General features: G+C 42.8%; 1 protein-coding gene across 2 annotated transcripts; it reads left to right on the forward strand.

Annotated features, from left to right (window-relative positions):
- The first annotated feature begins 705 nt into the window (after nucleotides 1–705).
- On the forward strand, nucleotides 706–19,781 carry fam83c (family with sequence similarity 83 member C). 2 transcript variants are annotated; one of them, XM_044183032.1, is made up of 5 exons: nucleotides 706–1,751; nucleotides 4,830–4,997; nucleotides 7,644–7,768; nucleotides 15,559–15,795; nucleotides 16,572–19,781. In XM_044183032.1, exons 1-5 carry the CDS (start codon nucleotides 1,236–1,238, stop codon nucleotides 17,362–17,364), a joined length of 1,839 nt encoding a protein of 612 aa, XP_044038967.1. In that variant the 5' UTR covers nucleotides 706–1,235; the 3' UTR covers nucleotides 17,365–19,781. The 2 variants fall into 2 exon arrangements, with proteins under 2 accessions (XP_044038967.1, XP_044038957.1); XM_044183022.1 differs by having other exon boundaries at nucleotides 709–1,751; nucleotides 16,569–19,781.
- The last annotated feature ends 1,733 nt before the right edge of the window (nucleotides 19,782–21,514 follow it).

Consider the following 21,514-nt stretch of genomic DNA (forward strand, 5'->3'; position numbering starts at 1 on the left):
TGTCAGTCTGTATGACCCGAAGGCACTAAACTGGACTGTGTACTACTCCCGTGCAATATTTAGTTTTCCTATGTTAGTTTTTCCTATTTATTGATATTGATATTATTTACCTCCATTACTGCTGTGCAATATCTTAATAATCTCAATAAGCTACATTTAATTTTTTATTATCATCATCAACCAGTAAACCCACTTGGTACTTCACACTTATTTTATTTTATACTTATACCCACCTGGTACTTAATTTATTTTCTGACCTGTATTATAGTGTTTATAGTGTATCATATTGTTTGCTAGTACTTTCTCCTGTGTGCACTGACGTAAAGGCGAGCTGCTGTAACAAAGAGTTTCCCTTCGAGGGTCAATAAAGGATTTCTGATTCTGAAATAAATTGATGTTGAATTAATATTATCTTGGGTTTAAACTGAGCTTTTCTTACAATGAAATTTCTGTTTGACCTATAATTAGTAAAAAAACAAAAATGTACAGGAAACTGAAATTATTGGGAAAGTAATGACCCTGATCAGCTGCAGAAATCCTGCTCTGGCACGAGTTCTTTCAGATACAGTATGACCTCCAAATAGGTGAGCTCTCTCTCTCTCGTGGGACTTTATTTTGAAATTTCCAGCCAGAAGTAGCATTTCCGTTGTGAACTGGTTGGCTGGACAACGGAGAGGAGGGGGCTGTCCGCGCTGGAGACCAATGACAGGACAGGTATACAGGTGAGCAGATGACACACCTCTCTCTCTCTCTCACACACACACACACACGCGCCTGCGCGCGCGCAGTGAGGTAGGAGGGGATCTGGAAAGGCTCCTGGGACTGCAGATCCGGTCTGACATGACAGGGAATTAGAGAAGCGAGGACCATTGCACCGCCTCGTCCTGGGATCACCTCAGATACCGCTCTGATGAGGACGCGCGTTAGTGTCACTCTGACTTTTATTTAGATTTTGGATTTTAAAGCGTCGCAGCGGCTCTGCAGGTCCCCAGTTGGTGTTGGGGGTTTTGACCTGACTTGTCCTGGTTTATCGTGGACTTGTGGACTCTGTTTGCGTCGCTCAGGCTTCTCCTCCTTTGCAATAATGTTTCTTCCAGACCATTATAGTCGGAAATAGTGGCGGATATTTCGGGATCCTTTCAGAACCTGTTTGTTAGGGTGTTTTTGTTCTTGAGGGTTTTTATAAAACCGGGGTTTTAGTTAATCCCAGGACTGCCGACCAGGCTACAAGCACCATGATGAACTCGGAGGCCCTGCGGCCGGCCCCGACCGGCAGGAAGCCCCTGGGCAAGCTCGCCTCCCGGCTGGAGGAGGTGAAGAACCCGTGGCGGCAGGTCTCCACGCTGGAGCTGAGCCACAACGAGGCGGCCCGCCTGGCCACGGACGCCCTGCTGGAGCACGGAGAGCTGGAGTACCGCAGGGTCCTGACCGAGGAGCGGGAGCTCAACTTTCTGTCCCCGCTGGAGGTCCGCTACATCACCCAGCATGTGGCCAAAGCGTGCGGCTCCGAGAGCAACGGCACCGGCACCGGCCCCAACGACCGGGACTTCGGGGACGGGGACGCCGTGTCCGAGCTCACCTCCGGGACTTACTTCCCTATGATGTCCGACGAGGAGCCGCCGATGCTGGAGCTCGGCTGGCCGGACTCCCCGGCGAGATACGGACCGTCGGAGACGCAGATCTACTTCCAGAGGGACAAGTCTCACAACGTCAAAGACCTCATCAGGTCCCTGATCAACAAAGCCAAAAAGGTAAGAAGGCGCCGTGCTTCAAGGTGTTTTTACCTGAAGCCATCGGCGTGACACCTGCAGGCTCACTAACTGATGTAATACGCGTCTAACCTTTTCCATGTAATCTTCTTTGAAGCCCGTATCTGCTGATCACAACACGGATCGATCAGTTAATCAGGAGGAGATCTCCCTCACCTGTGATGTCAACACTGTCCCAGTGACTGCAGGGTGTTACAGCTGCAAAACCTGCATTTCTTCAAATCCAGTGGAGGGGGAAATAAGTAGTTTAGTCCAGACTTAATGGGTTAAATCATTATTTCTTCATTTATTCAGAAGAAAGTTTCTTTTGAGCTCACTTTAAATCTCAGTTTAACAAATGTTCACAGGTGATTCTGCAACATCACAACTAGTTTGTAGCCAGTCCTGCTCCAATATTATTATAATAATAAAACTTTATTTATAGAGCTCTTATCAAAACAAAGGACAAAGTGCTTCACAGCAGGAGAAATAAAATAAACAGTTCAGGTAAAATCAGGATCTGCTTTCAGATAAAAATGTGTTTTGAGACGAGACTTAAAGAAGACTCAGACTCAGACAGCCTGATGTCTTCGGGCAGGTTGTTCCAGAGCCTCGGGGCCCTGATGGCCAAAGCTCTGTCCCCCTTAGTTTCCATCCTGGACTCAGGAACAGACAGGAGACCCCTGCCCAAAGATCTCAGACTACGTGAAGGTTCATAAGGGATTACAAGGTCTAAAATATAATCTGGGGCCATGAAGAGCCTTAAAAGTAATCAACAAGATCTTAAAATCAGTCCTGAAACCAACAGGGAGCCGATGTAAAGAGGCTGAACCAGGTGTGACGTGGTCGCAGCTCTCGGTCCTGGTTTACAGCCGAGCAGCTGAGTCCTGCACAGTCTGCAGTCTGTCACAGTTAATGCCAGTGCAGCACCTCTCACTCACTTCAGACGGTTTCACAGACGGCTGAACGTCTGATAATAAGACAGGACAAACTGGACTAATGCACGTGAGCAACAGAAACGATAAAACGGATACAAAACATAAAAGACAATAACAAATAAAATAGAAAAGAGGAAATAAAAACATTTTAAAAACCTGAATACAGTAGAATTAATAGAATTTAAACAATGGCCGTGAAATGATCTACTGGAAAGCCGAGCTCAGAGACTTCTGGTGTCCAGGTACACTTTTGACATGAAAACATTTTTCAATGGGGGAGAAGAAGAAGTTGTCTGAGGGGATCTTAAAACAAACTGAAACGAGCAAAAACAACAACATCATCATCAGACAAACAGCGCGATGAAGAAATCATCATGTCACCTGTTGTCGGTTGGGTGTGTTTTTGTTTTTCAGTCGCTCCACCTGAGTGCATTCATTCACCACCCCCCCCCCCAACATTATAATGAATGTTGGCAAATTGTCTCATGATCGATAAACTGACCAGATAAGAAGCAGATAGTCGGTTTGTTGGCAGACAGTCCAGCCCCCCGCAGACACTTCCTTCTTCTCTGTGTGTATACAGACTGGTTTTAAATGCATGCTCTCTCAGCCTGTTGCTAAAAAACACTCTCTAACATGTAGAAATCCACCGAACAGAAGCAGTTTGCTCTCAGACACTTCAGTAACTTCGACCTCTCTCTCACGCAGAGAGTGCAGAGTCAGCAGGTTTGAGATCACACAGCACTCTGAGTGCAGTTCATCACCAGTCAGCTGAGAAACAGCTGTTAGCAGAGCTGCACATATCTCCACAGGATTAGGACAATAAATGAGCTTTGACCTCTGTGCTGTTTAATGAAGCTGCTTACAGTTAAACTTACTGTAAGTCTCCTTACAGAAACCATCACCAGCAAACGCTTTCATTAGTTTGGCCTTGCTCAGACACCAACTGATCTGCAGCGAATCAGTGCTGGGACAAATCTTTCTCTGTTGCTTCTTTTTAAACAGTTTAGGGCATGAAACTGCTTTCAGCTGCAGGCGGATGTGCATATGTCTGTGGGCATGAGCATGTCTGTACGTGTGTGTGTGTGTGTGTGTGTTCACACACAGCCAGTGTGCTGTCAGACATATTCTTGGCGTGTGTGTGTGTGTGTGTATTAATGTTGCATAACACATACCATATGGAGGGCCCTTTCATTTCTTTACAGTGCACGTGAAGAGTTTTATTTGTAAAGTGAGACGTTCTATTTATGTTGAATGAATGTTCAGAAACAGTGTCTACCAAGGCCCCGTACCTCCAGGGGCCCCAAAAAGCCCCAGTTTTAATGTGTGCCAGTTGCTCTTTGGTGATTCGATTACTTGCGAACTGACTGGGTCCTGCACCGTTACAGAACCCTGTAGAGCAGCTGTGTCTAAATATACAGTAGGTCTGTTTCCGAGCTTTTGTTGTTTTTAGTTGCTCACATGGGGCATTTTCCCAAATACAGTTATGCTTTTGCATAATACCACAAACCGACTGACATGCAGAAAACCTGGGGCCAGGTGGTTTTCCAGTAGAGCAGCACCGGCTGGTTTCTGGGTCTCTGTGTGCAAAATATAATAAAGCCGCCATCTATAGTGTTCACTGTGCTTGATGGGAAGTCGGAGGCATTAGCGTCCCAACAGAAAGCTTTCGCCTCCGGGCCCCAGAACTGGTTAATCCGGCCACGGTGTCAAACTCAGGAACCAGTTCTAGTTTTTAAATGACTGCGTCAAAGTTACTTGGTAAAATGAATTTTTACGGAGTTGTAATGAAACCCCATCTATTATTTTAACAATGGAGGGCCCCCCCAGGGGCAAATTTTCTTTTTCCGAAAGACATTCTGCACCCGTGGTCCGATTTTAAAGGGTGTTTTGGTTGATGAATGAAATTTGAAACAGTACATATTGCTAGGGCAGCAATTTCAGATTGTTTTCACGAAGTTGCCACGAAGTCATGGAAATGTCCATAATAATTCCCCAGAGCCCGCGTTGACATGTTGAAAATGCTCGTTTTGTCCGAGCAGTCAAACCCGCAACCCTGACCGTGCCACGGAGAGGCCCACGCTCGTGAAATCTTCATGAAACGCTTCGTGCTAACGTCTCTCATATCTCCCCGATGCTCCAGGTGATAGCGCTGGTGATGGACGTGTTCACAGACGTGGACCTGCTGTGCGACCTTATGGAGGCGTCCAACAAGCGCCGGGTCCCCGTCTACATCCTGCTGGACGAGAAAAACCTCAGCTACTTCACAGAAATGTGCTCTGCACTCGATATTCAGAACTCCCACCTAAGTGTAAGTACTGAACGCAGCGGACTTTTACTCACACAAACATAATGTATCGTGCAGAGAACCCTAACCAAGACACAAATACAGTATTCACACGGACGGAGTTCAACCTCAGGTGCAGAGACAGTAAAGATCTGTTAATATTCTGGTTAAATAACTTGAGATCAGTGGAAAAATACAAGAGGTAACCGAGAAGGAAGATGATATTATGAAGCTTGTGCAGCAGGATTTGGTCCAGACTGAAAAATCTCCACTTGTACTTTGTGTTTTGTGCTTATTAGCGAATGTTAGCGTGCTAAAATGCCAAACTAAGATGGTGAACATGGTAAACATTATTCCTGCTGAACATCAGCATGTTAGCATCCATTGTGAGAATGTTAGCATGCTGATGTTAGCATTTAGCCACAAGTGCAGCCTCACAGAGCTGCTGGCACGGCTGCAGACTCTTCATCAGAATCAGAATCAGAATCAGAAATCCTTTATTGATCCCGAAGGGAAACTCTTTGTTACAGCAGCTCGCCTTTACGTCAGTGCACACAGGAGAAAGTACTAGCAAAAAATATAATACACTATAAAACACTATAAAAACATTAAATAAACAGAAAATACATTAAGTACCAGGTCAGTATAAGTATAAGATAAAATAAGTGTGAAGTACCAAGTGGGTTTACCGGTTGATGATGATAATACAGTATAATAATACAATGCAATAATATAAGTAATAAGTAGTAAGTAGTGGTGTATGTACTGTCGAGTTAAGTGCAGCTTATTGAGATTATTAAGATATTGCACAGCAGTAATAGAGGTATATAATATCAATATCAATAAATAGGAAAAACTAACGTGGGAAAACTAAATATTGCACGGGCGTAGTACACAGAATATTGCACAATTATTCAAGTATGGCAGAGATGTAATAATCCAGTTATTATTCTGTATTTCCTGCTTCAGTTAAAGACAGCCCGTGAGCTAACTTTAACCGAGTTCTAACTCGTGTATAAAAGTGTGTTTTTTGTTCCATTCGAGAGCATTTTGCGGCCACAGCAGTGCATCAGTCTCTACACTCAGCTTCCAGAAGTGACACTGGGGTGTTTGAGAAGCAGCAGGAGCTTACAGTGTGTGTTAGAGTCGGACATGTACAGTATGCTCTTGTTTGCCTGCTCCATCATTTACTTTCTCAAGTGTCAATCCAACCTTTGGTCTTCTACTGTTGAAAAAACCCAAACCTGATGGTTCAGTGCGTCTGCTCTGCTGAAGCGTCCTTCAGCGACGAACTGAATCCCTACCGTCTCCAGGATTTACAGTCTGTTCTGATGTGAGAGAAAAGATTCCACCTTATTAGTTTTAATAACCTCGTGGCTGATGGCTGTGTGAGTCCACCACCGTGTCTGCGAGAGAGATTCGAGACATTAGAGCGTCCTTGAACTCGCCAAAGAGGACAGTTTAATAACAGTGTCTGCTCTCAAAGCGTTGCCACGCAACAGTAGTGTTCTTGACAAGAAGATGACATGTTAACGGTAACGAATCATCCGTCACGTGCAAGTTTTAAGTCTCTGCACGTTGATGTTAATAGTGCACCGACTGAAAGCAAGGAAATAAACACGCAGAACGCCAGCACGGCAGCATCAGAATGAAAATGAAATAATTTGACTTAGTAAAAAATCTCTGGAGTGGAAGGCAAAAACGTATTTGCCCATTTTAAACTCGTGACTGTTTCTAGTTGTGTCCTCGCGTGTTGAATAATTCCTAAACTTTTTTTATGCTTGGAGCTCATTTGCGTTTTCAAATACCATTTAGCGATTCATTTAGTTTTTCATTTATGTTAGTTTTTCCTATTCATTGATATTGATATTATATACCTCCATTACTGCTGTGCAATATCTTAATAATCTCAATAAGCTACACTTAACTCGACAGTACATGCACCACTACTTATTACTTATATTATTACATTGTATTATTATACTGTATTATCATCATCATCAACCGGTAAACCCACTTGGTACTTCACACTTATTTTATCTTATACTTATACCCACCTGGTACTTCATTTATTTTCTGACCTGTTTTATAGTGCATTATATTGTTTGCTAGTACTTTCTCCTGTGTGCACTGACGTAAAGGCGAGCTGCTGTAACAAAGAGTTTCCCTTCGGGGATCAATAAAGGATTTCTGATTCTGATTTCACAACACCGTGTGTGACCGGCTGCTCGGAGCTCACTGTTTGTAGATGCGTACCCGTTTTCCAAGCTAGTGATTCGGGCTGCAACTAACGATTATTTTTTTACCAGAGGATTTTTGACATTTTTCTTAAAAAATTTACTTCAATGATTATTTCAGAATTGTTGCCAATTACTTTTCTGCCAATCAACTAACCAGCTGACTGGCTACTTGTTTCAGCAGAGATACAGCCAGTATCCAGATCATGCTGTCTGAGATATCTCACACTGACAGTGGTGCATTTTGATAGAAACACGGAGGGATGGTGCATTATTAAAAAAATGCAATTAAAGAGTTGGTGTTTTTATCAGAAATCGGCTGCCTTACATATCTATTGTCTGATTTTCTATTTTCTTATCATTGTAATACTCTTCTGTGAGCCTGCATGTGTGCATTTGTGTTTCTAACAGTAAGATGTGCGTTTGTGTGCAGAACATGCGTATTCGCAGTACATGTGGGGACACGTACTGCACCAAGAGCGGCAAGAAATTCACCGGTCAGGTCCTGGAGAAGTTTATGATCATAGACTGTGAAGAGGTCATCGCCGGGTCATACAGGTTAGGAACACACACACACACACACACGCCACAGTGGCCACACTCGGTACTGCAGTGTCACATGACGCACACTGGCCCAAAAAGCCTTTTCCCCCATACACCACCATTAGAAAACAACTGTTAAACGATGAATCCATTTTTCTGAGCGTCACAAACCCCCTGAACTCTTTGTGCGATCAGAATTTGATCCATTCAGTCCAGTAAAATTAGGAAACTCTAGAAGAGCTGTATTAATAATTATTTCATGCCATTCATGCGTGCGTGGAGCCAACAGGAAGTCTCGAACATGCGTGTTCTCAGCCAGGACTGCTGGAGAAGGACTCCTAAACGCCTAAACTACTCTGGCAGAAAAACACAGAAGAAGCCCGCAGTAGCCAGAAAAACGTTTTCGCCGTATGCCCCCATGAGAAACTTTCATAGGAATGAGTGCGGCGCCATCAGGTTTTCTTAATACAATCACTGTTAGTTACCAGTTTTAAAGGGGGACTCAGAGTTTAGTAGCCGTGATTAGCACCGCTCGGCCTGTGAAAGCAGTTATATAATGTCTTCTGCGGCTCTGGAGGAGCTTTGTCAATCTGAGAAAATGTCACTTGTCACTTGACACATTTCTAACAGCAACTCTGCATTGCAAAGTGGCAGCGTCAAGTTTGAAAGACGTGGGCATAAACCTGTCAGGGAAGGTCTAATGAAAGGTGCTATTCAATTGCATTCTGGGAAACGTAGGGTCCAGTGTTTTTTGGAGTTTGACCCATACCGGGGACTAAGAGTCAGGATGTCTCGGCCTGTCTCTTGCAAGTCCCACAGCTTTGGAGTAAAAGGCCCATGGCGGTGGGGAAGAGGTGTATGTCAGTGCAACTGTCATGGCGTTTATAATTTGTATAGTTTTTGCAGAAATCTGAGAAGGTCTGGAAGAAGCCTGGAAAGAAAAAAAAGATCACAGATTGATCTGTAGCTGTAAGAAGATGTGTAGGTGGACTCTTCAGACTGAGACATTCAGACTGAGAACACACGGCCAGTACAACATACAGTATATGAACGTAAAAATAGCAACAACAGAGCGTGTGGACTGCTCACAGTTAGCAGTTTGACATTTGCTTTGCATCCGTCCTGATAAGCAGGACTATCAGCGAGGAAGCCGGCTGAGAGGCCTGTAAATGTCTGCCGCGTAACAACGCTCGTGTTGTGCAGCGAAGGGACTGCTCTGTTAGCGAGGAAGCTGTTATGGGAATACCTGAGTAATGCCCGTAATTACAGCCACACACTCAACAAGTAAAGGAGAATGATTGCTCTGAACGAGAGGGACTGCAGAGGCTTGTTCACTGAGTGCAGATTTCAATACACAGTGAAAGAAAGGGCTTTTAGCAACATGATTTCCAGTAGAAATTCCTGTTTTTTTTCTACCTTTCTTGCACTTTTACCGCTGCCTTTTGTGTTGTTCATGTTTCTTTTACTCCTCGCATTGTGTGTAACTAATGATTATTTTCTTGATTAATCAATTCTCAATAAAATGTCAGAAAATAGTGAAAGATGTCTGAGGAGGTGTACTCGTATTTCTCTTTTTATCCGACCAACAGTCCAAAACCCAGAGATTCGGGCGTCTATCACATATGACAAACGAAAGCTTTGAGCGGCTGGAACCAGCAAATGTTAGTCATTTTTCCTTGAAAATTGACTAAACTATTAATTGATCATCAAAATAGTTTGTTGATCAACTAATCGACTGATTGCTGCAGCTTTTAATCCAGTCGTGACATAAATATCTGAGGATTAAATACAGTTTTGAAACAGAAATGTTGTGGCATATTCAGAGTTAACTCCATTTTGTTCTGCTGTTTGCTCATTACACACACACACACTGTACGCATACTCCTGTTGTGTGTGTGTGTGTGTGTGTGTGTTTCATGTTCTTATATCCCGGTGGGGACTTTAACATGAAAGCACACCAACCCATGGGGACTTAGAGACGGCTTTATGAGGGTCAAGACTCGGTTTTAGGGTTCAGGTTGCAGTGAGGTTAAGGTTAGTGTGAGGGGCCAGGGAAAGTATTGTGTCAGTGACTGTCCTCCACAGGGATAGTGAAGCAAACGTGTGTGTGTGTGTGTGTGTGTGTGTGTGTGTGTGTCACTGTGAGTGTGTGTGTGTGTGTGTCAGTGTGAGTGTTATGTTCCAGTGAAGCTGCTAGACAAACAGTGCTGTAAAACTCTGGGGAGTTTAACAACTTGGTGTCGCAGAGCCGGAGCGAGGGAGTGTGGATAATGACTTTTGCTGTCGCTCTTTCCCTTCATGCTGTAATTATAATTCCCGCCTCGGTTAGGAAACGTGCATTCTCATTAACAGGAGACTATTTGTTTTTCTTAACTTTATGAAAAGCGCCTCACAAATCTTATTTACTGTTTGACATTTGAAGGTCGACTCTTCCCTTCTTGTGCAGCCCTCCTGTGCTTCCTGGCTACATCTAACAGGTTACTGTTGCTGACCAACAAACAATGCATGATATCACTACAATATATGATTTCACAGAATAGGGAAAATGCATGTTTAAAGATATTTAGGGCTCTTTCACATTGGCTGTTATGTCCGATTTCAGAATTTGCCTCAAAACGTGATAATATGGTAATTTTCTGAGATTATTTCCAGGTAAACTGTAGTAGCCTGCATGTGTAGTCAGAAGATAATCTGAAAATTCACATGCACGTCGTAACAATATCATCAGTGACCTTCTTAGCCATTAGCAGAGAGGACTGGGCAGGAACACACAATACTGTGCATTATTTTCAGGTTTTTTTTTCTTTTCTTAATTTAATTTTATACAATATATTTGCGTTCATCAGAGCAGGCACCAGTGTACTGTAGTTTGCTATCAACAGCTGCACTTTTAATGTTGAAAAACAAACCGGTTCAGGTCTCATTCAGCACGCACGTTACTCGAAGAAATCAGGTTCGCAGGATTACGTGCGCTGTAGTAACCTGGTTCTTGTTTACATGATGTTTAAGAAATCAGATTACTGCAAACAGCTGACAGTAAGTCAAGTCAACTTTATTTGTACAGCCAAATTTGCCTCAAGGGGCTTTACAGTCTGAACAGCATACAACGCTATCTGTCCTCAGAGCCTCGCTCTGGATAAGGAAAAACTCCCCAAAAAAAAACCCTTTAAGGGGGGAAAAACGGAGCAACAGAGGAGGGGTCCCTCTCCCAGGACGGACAGGAAATAGATGTCGTGTGTACAGAAAAGACGACGCAATGATGTGTAAACCCACCGACCTTCACACTCTCTCCCGTCCCGTAGAGGCTTCAACACCTAGCAGACAAACAGAGAGTTCAAACTGCTTTCACGAAGCGAGCATGAGGTGAAATGTCGTGGAGAGTTTGTCTAATAACGAGCTACTTCGCTGATCCCAGTCGGGATTCAGGAGCTTTCCCAAGCCACGCTGGTGTTTGGCGACTTGAAGTCAGATTTTATGAGCGTCTAATTATCTCATGATGCGAGTTCATAGTCACACATTCTTTCATCTTCAGTCACCTGATTCAGGTGTGTCACCAACGGCACACCTTGATTCACTCGCCTTTCTGTGCACCACTTCCTTTGTCCCTTATCTTGTTTCCCGCTGACTGTTCTGACCCGTTGGCTGCAGCGGAGTGTTTTTGCTCGTGGACTAAGTTTGGTTTCAGGTGTGTGGCGTCAGGCACGCGGGCTGACAGGCGTCAGACCTGCTGGAATGAAGGGCGAGGTCCGGGCAGGTACCACATCGAGGTAGATGTGGTCTTATCACCTGCGCACACCTCCCTCTCCCTCCTACGCTATCTTCAAACGCCCTTGTTACTCTGATATTAATATCTATGAAAATGCTGCTTCACACCTTTTATTTAAAACAGATTAGTTTATTTGAGAAGCAAATAATAAATGATTGACTGATATTTAGAAGATAATGCCAGCTTTTATCTGTTGATCCAAAAGAAAGTAAAACTACTTACCTTCATACGGCACATGGCTGGCGTACTCTTTGGGCAACACTCTACTTTAGCGCTTCCTATTTAGCATTTATGAGCACTTTATAAACGTGTAATAAATGGTTTATAACGCACTATAATGTAGTTATAAAAAGACAGTGTAGTGTAAAGTGTAATGTATTTGTCAGCAACTATAACTCCCCCTGTGGGCACCTATAAGTTGAATAATAATGATAATAATAATAAGAAGAATTATTCTCTATTTATTTATTTATTTATTTATTTAACACTTTTCAAAACCGAAGTTAGAAAGCGCTTCATACAAGGCAGCAAATGCAAACCGCCAAAAAACAGATAAAAACTCCAGTAGTTTGAGATAAAAGAAAGAAAAACAGAAATACAATAAACACATAATGAATGACAGTATTGTAAAACACAGTTGTAATTATATAAAATGTCTTCATAGTTATAATTATTTACAAACACTGTACATTAATAAACACTTAAAAATGTCCTTATAGCTGCTTATAATGACAGTGTTATAAACACTTTATTAGCTGTTTATAAAGTGCTTATGAACGCTAAAGAGGGAGATCTGTAGACAGTGAAGCGCTGCTGGGTCTTTGAGGCGATCACATACAGCTGCTCTTTGCAGGCTTCAGGTGCGCTGTGCTTATTTCATCCTGCGACGGGCTCCTTTCATGTCTCAAAAATGTAAAGTTCACTGTGGGATTCCTGCTAAATTAAAAAGCCTTTATTTTACGTGTATAAAAAAACGAGCAACACGTTGCGACCGATAAGGAACGGATAGGTCCACCTTCATCATATTATATCTTTTTAATATTTAGGTTTACCCCCCCCTCCTTCTCCTTCCTCCTCTTTCTGTCGCCCTTCTATTGAAGATGTATCGCGGCCTTGTTTTTTGACCAATGGGCTTGCACGCCGATAGAGAACCACCCCGCCGCTCAGCTCATTAGATCAGATAGATACTGCTGACCACGGCCGCGAGGAAGACCTGTGTCAACGCAACGTGTTGCTCATTTTTTTATACATGTAAAATAAAGGCTTTTTTAACTTTGCAGAAATCCCACGGTGAGCCTCGGATCGTTACTGAGGGAGACTTGCACTTTACGTTTTTGATTGAGATGTTTTACAGTGTTGTTTGTTTAACTCATGTCAGATATGTTTATGAGATAAATTGGTTCAGTGTGGTGTGATAGATCTTAACTGTTGCAGGAAGCAGCGGATGCCAGAATATTTAGTATACTTAGAGCTTATCTTGACATGATTGACGTGGAACGTGGAAAATATGACCCACGCGTAATTTTATGACTTCTGTGGTAAAGTGATAATGGATCTGCGTATCAAACACAGCCTTATTGCAGGCCTGATTGATTATGTATGATTATGGGCTGTCAGACTCTCTCCTCCACATGAGGAAAACAAACTTTATGATTTACGGTGAAGGCGTGCTCTGATCGGTTCCTCCTCGGGTGAAATGTGTCTGAGTAGTGATTGATTCATTCAGAGGAAAGCTGTCCTGCAGGTTCCTCAGAGTTTTATTTGCCTGCTGTAAAACACACTCACTGTCTCTGCACGCCTTAAATGGCTTCAAAATGACTTCACTTCAGAAAAGACTGTATTCTTGAAAGGCCTGATTTTGTTTTGCTCTGCATGCGGTGTTGTCTCTGCAGACATTATTAAAGGCGGTGTCATATTTAGTGTTCACGAGGTTGTTTAAAACGCTCTGAGGATTGGAGGATTGTTTTCATGACAAACTGAAGTGGAGAGTTAACTGTCGACTGAATAAATCTGAAGGCTGAAAAGCCGACAACACCTGCTGAGCGGAGACGCTCTCCGGGACGAGTTAGTGCAAATGCTGCAAACTGTCCTGAGAGGAAGAAGAGTAGCTGCTGTGTATTATGGTGAGCCAAGTCTCCATTTCGTTCTTCATCTCAAACCTAATGTCGCTCATGTTCAAGGCAAGATCCCTCCTAAAACTGTTACATCGTTTAATACTGAAAAATTAGTTAGTTGGTTAGTAAGTTGTTTATATTTTCTGAGTGTGTTTTAATGACACTGGAGTTAGACCCACACCTTTAATTCAGATTTGTTGAGAAATTGCAGGAAAAAATGTTGTTTTATTTACACAGAGATCGTATTTGCATCTAGAGGAAGGTTTCACTTTAAACTTTTCTAACTCCTGTCAGCTGACATTCTTTATTTAACTAGTTGTTTGTTAAATTGATGTCTAACCTGCGCCTGTAGCAGGGCTTCTGTAACTAAGAGATCAGTTATAGTTACAGTTTTCAGAATCAGAAATACTTTATTGATCCCCGAGGGGGAAACTCTTTCGTTACAGCTGCTCACTGTCACGTCAGTGCACACAGGAAGAGAAGTACTAAGCAAAAAATATAATACACTATAATACAGGTAAGATAAATTAAGTACAAAGTGGATATAAGTATAAAATTAAACGGTATAATAATACAATGTAAATATAATTATTATTAAGATTTTGTCGTCTAAACGCTTTAATCTGTTACTCAAACTGGACTTCCTGGATCGTATTTCATTGTCTCAGCAGTTGTTTTAATGTTTTAACGCACGGCTGTTTCCGGCTGCTGATAAAGACATTAAACGTCCAACAAGTCCTTTTGAAGAACTACAACCGTCAGACATCCTCCCTTCAGATGCTGTCTGCTGGCGATTCCCTCGTCCTTCTTCTAACTCTGAAACGTTTGGTTTCTCTCATTGGTCGCTTCGTCTCAGGCCTGCTGGGTAATACGTTGCATTCACTAGAACTCAGACGTTTGTGTGATCCTGTACCTCTGAGCCTGTGTCCTCCGTTCAGCCATGTTGGCATTATTTCTGCCGCTCCGCCTTCAGTGTTCACGCACCTGTCGTCTGCTGCTGGCAGATAAGCTGCTGAGTCACCGCGGTGACTCATCGTTGTCCAGGAAATTGTTAAGGCTGATCTGCAGAGAGGTGGAGGGAGATCATTTACACACAGGCAGCTGATGGGTGCTGAATCACATTCTGTGTTTCATAATTTCTAGTTTTCATGCACAGTTTTGTTTAATGTGACCACATGCACACTTTTAAAAACCTGCTACACACACGATAAACATTATTCCTCCCCAGTATGCAGAGTTATGCAGGAGGGTCACCTTCCTGATTAGCAGGTGATTTCCTGTTTCCCATCTTGCTGCCTATTTCCTGTTCAGTTGTTCCTAATTAACACATTTTACCACACGGGGGAAGTGTAAGAACGTAATGAGCACCTTTAGCGTTTTTAAACACATTGTGGTTAAATAATGAATTACTTATTATTTTTGCTGTTGTTGTAACTTGATTATTAAAGCATACTCCGTTGTTGCACTCATTTAAAGTCCCTCTTGAGTATCACAGAACCATCAGCTAAATACTTAATTATATATGCAGAAGTGTATATTGCACATTTAAATATTACTGTAATTACGATAGCTGATAATTTTTCCTTCCCCTCTTTCTTTTTTATATTGAAACAACAAAGCAGAGCAACGTACGCATATAATCAATTTAAATACGCACATTTCTGATACTGCTGTCCCAGCATGTACACATATACAACACAACAAACATAAAACAACACACACAAGGGCGATAAACTCACAGTAACAGAGCTTAGTGAGCAAAATAAGCTCAATCTACTCCAACACATATGATAGCTGGCCTCTCAGGCCGATCATTTCACCCCAGGAACCCTTAAGACCCCAAAATACTGTTTTACTGAAATCCCCCAGGTCGTCCGCTGTACAGCTCGCTGGTTTCACACTCTGATGTTTTGTCTCCTCTGTAGTTTCACCTGGCTGTCGGCTCAGGTGCACAGCAACATGGTGATGCATTTCTCAGGTCGCATCGCCGACAGCTTCGACCGCGAGTTCCGCTGTCTGTACGCCGACTCGCAGATCATCGACTGCTTCTTCAACCCAGAGGAGGAGGGGATGCCCTACTACCCGTCATACCAAGCCATGATGGCCCCTGGCATGGGCATGGGGCTGGGCCCGGTCATGGGGCTGGATTTACTCTCTGACAGGTACGAAGGTGGAGTCTACTTTGGTTTGTTTTCAAGGGTCACCACTTGTAAAGCATTCATTCCTGCTGACATTTGAAACTCGGAGGTGCATGCACTCTGGGGCCTGGTGCGTGTTTCAGTCAAGAGATTACTTTCTGAATGAACTGATTCATAATTTTGTCCATAAAATGTCAGAAAATGGTGAAAATGTCCATCCCAGTTTCCCAGAGCCCGAGTGGACGTAACTCAATAGCTTGTTTTGTTGCATAAACAGTGAAAGTATGTTCCGTTCCCAGCAAATCTTCACATTTGAGAAGCTGGAAACAGCAAATGTTTGTCATTTTTGTTTTAAAAAAAAATAGATTTTAATGATTAATCGATTAACAAAATTGTTGCTGAATGATTTTATGTCGATCAACTAATTGTTTCAGCACAAATTGTGACAAAAACTCCTCAGTTTGCATTCGTGTTCTTGTGCAGTCGGTGGTGTGAGTGTTGAGTAAAGCCAGATCCATTTTTAAAGGCTGATTTATTATTTTTTACATTTTTTTATCTATCCAATAGTGATACTGTGTGCCATAATAATAATGATGAAACTTTGTTTATATAGCGCCGTTCAAAACAATATTACAAAGTGCTTTACATGAGGAAAACAAGACTAAAACAGTTTAAAAATACAGACAGTGTCGTCAGTTTGTATCTAATCTCTCGATTCACAGATGTAATAGATTATCTTGACCTTTAATTGAAAGAATATGCCGCATGCTAATCTTTAGCTCCCCTCCCTCCTCCAGCAGGCAGAACGTGTGCTCTGAAAACTCCAGCAGCCAATCAAGTAACAGCGTGTCCAGCGTGAAGGCGGCGCCCGGGATGACCTCTAAGACGATCTACAAGGTCACTCAAGGTCACGACAAGAAGGAGCCCATCAGCAACTCTCACCTGAGTCCTGAGAGGAGAGCAGGAGGACAAACCCCAGCGCCTCAGGGTCATGTCACGCCAGGACCACGAGGCTCTGCTAACGGAGGAGCCAATCACAGCCCGGCTGTGGAACGGCCGCCGCCGCCCTACAGTCAGCCAATGGGCATCGAATGGAACAAGCCTAACCCGGTGGACGTCATGCGGTTAAACATGGGCAGCACCTCCTCCAAGTTCCAGGCGTTGGGGTTGTACGACCACAAGCCGAGCACGTTCCACGGCGCCGGGCTCGTCCCCGGCACCCCCAACTCAAACCTCATCCCCAAGACCCAGACACCCTCCCCGGCCAATGACGGCAAACTGACCCCCAAGCAGAAGACTTCCTCCAACCCGTTCCTCAACAAATTCACAGACCTCTTCCTGCCCACATCCAACAAAGACTTCCGGAGTCCACCGTCCCCTCACGGCACCACGCCCTGGGGGGGACCGGACCTCTCTCCAACTGAGCCTGAGACCCAGCAGAGCCCGCCGCCCCCGCTCTCTCCGGCCGTGTTGATGAACCGGCACGACCAGAAGCGAATGACGCTGGGCCACAGCAAGCTGGACCTGGTGAACAAATACAACAAGATGAACAAGCCGGTGTACAGCCGCTTCGAGCTCAAGACCCCGAATTAGACCGGGAGTTCAGACGGATTTCATCTGAGTTTTATGTTTAAATATCTCTTCCGAACTCTTCCTCCTTCCTGCGTCTCTTATCGCAGTCCGTGAAGAAAAGTCTCCATGGACTCCGGTTGTTTTTATAAAGTGGTCAGTCCTTCGTCTTCTTCCGCAGTTCAGTGATGCCTGGCAGAAATCGAGGCATTACAGCCATGTTGGCTCAGAGGCTCCTTCCCCGTCTTCACAGAGTTCCCCCTCTTTTGTCATGTGAGGAGCCTTTACAAGTACAGCCGGGTTGGGATTCTTTGTGGGGTTGTAGTTTACAAAACACATGGGGGGGAAAAAAATCATACATTTATATTTACAAACATAATACGTTGAAATTGATGTGAAAATCATCCGTCAGTCCGTTTTTCAACAATTTCTGAGTCATCGTGTTTTCAAAAGTAAAAAGAAGGCTGTAGCTAAAAGTAGTCTGACGGGCGTTTCACGTAAACCAGGCGTATGTCCTAACAGAAGATCTGTCACGTTTTAAAAATCACAAATTGCAGCTGAAGCCTGAGAACAGATCATCCTCATTTTGAAGGAAATGTGAATTTTTGGCCTCAACACAAATATTAAACAGATAGTTAAGACTAGCAGTTGCATTTTTTTCACTGGAGCCTCCCACGGCCTTTTCTTTAGTTCACTTAAACGAGGATTTTTTCCACACAATTTTATACTTCGAGACAATCCATGTGACGTCAGAGCTGTAACTTGTCTATTAACGAGAATCTTAAAGTCAAACAGCAATTTTAATCCTCGTTTTTATGTAAGGAAACATTATATGTGTGCAGTGGGCCGCACAGCCGATGAGGCGCTTTGACTTTTTGACTTATGCACTCGCCAAGCAGTTGTGAACGGCCGCCATCTTGAATCCGGTATCCAGTTCTTATAATGCATCCCTGGTTCAGATATGGTGACTGTCAAAACTCACAGCAACACGTCGTCCTGTAACCTCAGTGCTCTGAACCTGGTTCAGAGGAACCAGGTACCTGTTGGAACTGTTTTTAGTTCCCGCCCACACAGATTTCTGCACCAATCAAATGTATTCACGCCTGATGTAGACTTACATTTATTCTTTTTAGTAATTACAGTTTTGCTCCGATAAGTACACAAGTCAAAACAAACACCAAGGATGTGATATCTCAGCAAAAATGAATTTTAATTTAAGTTCGACTTTTACTTTTGTATGTTACTTGATGCAAACATACAAAAACAAAAAAGTAAAATAAAAGTTTATTCTTCTGAATTAAGTAGCACAGAGTATTAGGAATCTGTTAACATGTGTGAAGACACAGTGATTTAATGAATGTAAAGAAAACGTTTTCATCCTTTTCTTTCTTATTCAACAGTTTTGCTTGGATTAGCTCGTCCCTGTAACACTCCTGTATTATTATAGTGTATATAACATGTGCCTTGATCATCCTGCCTTAAGGTTTACAGTAACAGTTTATCTCCAGTGTCTTCAAATAAGTGTTAATAACGGTGCACACACGCCTATTTGAAGCCGCTGTCACTACAGGGAACAAAGCTTGTTGTAAATGGAAGCAGAAGCAGTGCGACGATATTCCTGGTGCTGTATCTCATTACAGACGTGGGAGATCAGGCGTGAGTGTAGAAAGTGAACGGCTTTGGGGCGATGGAGGTGACAAAAATCAACAAGACAGTTGTGAGAAGACGCTGCTTGTCATATCTGTTTAAAGAACGAGCATTTACATTTTACAGTGCTGTCATACACTTCAAATGAGTGTCTTCATTACATTACAGAGGAGCGTTTCCTCATACTGTAGATTTTTTTTTTTACAATAAACAGCATTTTTTTTTTCAAATATGTAGATGTGTATATAAACTTCTAATCAACTGTTAATCAAATTGGATACAGTTATTAATACTAATTGTATTATTTCCATAATGTGTTGAATTAGTAATTTTTTTGTGATGAACTGTGCTGGCGTACAGTCGTTTTGCATCACTCTACAGGGCTTTCCAGATAATTCCTCCCCAGCGCGGAGCAGCAGTGCGGCAGGCATTGAAAACGGATTTTCGTTTTGTTGTCACCTGAGCAATAACGATCGACGCTGATCAGTTATTTTGATACATGTGTTTTCATTTTGTGTGTGTTTTTGTTTACTGCTCATTGTTGTTGTTTTTGTCATCACTACAATCATCATCTACGTGTCGTGTTTGACTAACTAATGTATATCATGTTGTACATAGTGTATGAACCGACTGTCAGGAATTTGGGTTATTGTTAAAGAAACTTAAACTGATTTGTTTTGTTATTTTATTTTTACAACATGTTATTTACTGGAGAATGTGAACTTTCTGTGATGAAGTTGGTCTTAATTTGTAAGATGACATAAGGATTTAATAAAACAAAAAGTTGAAGTTAACAGCTGTTATGTGCAGATGTTGTTTCGTCGCAGCAAAGATTATTGTCTCTATCAGAAAAGTAAACAAACTGCAAACGAAGTCATGCCACTCTGTAGGGTTTTACCAAGACGGAACGTTTTTAGTCTTACAAGAGTAAGACATTGCCCTTTATTTACTCTTCTCATGCATGTGACACTGCGGAAACATATGAAACCTTGGTAATATAATTAGAGAGAATTGGATATGATTGGGATCATTTTTAAATATTTTTAGCCGTGCTGGTGGCTGCCTCTGTGGCTGCTGCATAGAGCCACGCCACTGGTCCAGACTGAAAAACCTCAACGACCACTGGATGGATCAACATGACCTTGGGTCCAGACTGTCACGGTGCCCAGAAGATGAATCCTAATGACTTTGGTGATCCTCTGACATTTTAATTTGTCCAGTACTTTGGTTTATGACCAAATACCTGCAAAACTAATGACGTTCCTTTGTGTTTAGTGCTAATTAGCACATCTTAGCATGCTAACAGGCTAAATCTCTGTGGTCAGCCCTCAAAACTCTCAGTTTTCTAGATTCCTCATGTGTTTAGAGTTGCTCTGCACAGTCAGCTACTAATCCAAAACTAAATTCTGACAACTCACAACCACACAGCCAACAGCTCCAACTGGAAACTATGCTGAATATGACAGAATTACATGTCTTATTACTTATCTAGTAGGTCAGTGAAGCGAGGATGTTTGCTGGCCGTGTTTGGACCCACTTCAGCATTAGGGATCACCTTTCCCCACTGAGCAGCTGTACAGTATGTTGCTTACTGTCAGGAAATCCAGCCACAGGCCACAGCATGAACAATGTGACAGAAAAGAAACTCCAAGGACAGATATATGAACAATGGAAACTGCCCAAGAAACTGCCCCAGAAGTCCCAAAACTGGACTGGACAATGATGTCGCTACGTGCCGGAAATCCATCTTTCATTACACAAATCCTGAGACAGAAATCTCTTTATGTGAATGAAACAAAGACAAAATGGAAGTTTCTGAACCGGTCACTCTGAGCCACCACCAGCTACTGCATGTTTACATGCATTAATTCATATCAACATTATACCTCTGCTAGAGAAACCACATTCAGATCCCTGCTTTACTCCATACAGGTTCATGCTATCAGCTTAACCTTAACAAGACCTGAACCTCAATTATCAGACGGTGTAGTCCCTCATTCGTCCAGGAGTGTTCTATCATAGAAAAGGTTTCAGTCGTAGTCATCTGGACGCTGTTTTCAGAATCAAAACATTCAGTGCAGTGAGGAAAACTGCAAAGAACGGTACATAGGTGAGACCAAACAGCCACTTCACAAAAGACTTTATCAGCACAGACGACACGCTAGCTCAGGATTACAGAGCGCCGTGCATTTGCATCTAAAAGCTACAAACCGCACATTTGAAGACAGCGAAGTGAAGATTCTTAGTAGAGAGAAGAGTTGGTTTGAACGGGGCGTCAAGGAAGCCATTTTTGTCAAAAAAGAGAACCCCTCTTTGAACAGAAATGGTGGTCTGAGATTCAATCTGCCCAAAGTCTATCACAGTGTATTAACACCTTGGTCAAGCCAATCACATGCTAATCAGGTACTTAACAGTGATGAGGGAGGTGCAGCCAGAAAACAATAGGCCTGATTACTGATTACTGGGCCATCATGGAAACTATTAGGTCAGTTTCAGGTGAAACTAGCTATTAACAGACACTCAGGTA

The sequence above is a fragment of the Siniperca chuatsi genome, linkage group LG2 (assembly GCF_020085105.1).
Source record: "Siniperca chuatsi isolate FFG_IHB_CAS linkage group LG2, ASM2008510v1, whole genome shotgun sequence".
NCBI lineage: Eukaryota > Metazoa > Chordata > Actinopteri > Centrarchiformes > Sinipercidae > Siniperca > Siniperca chuatsi.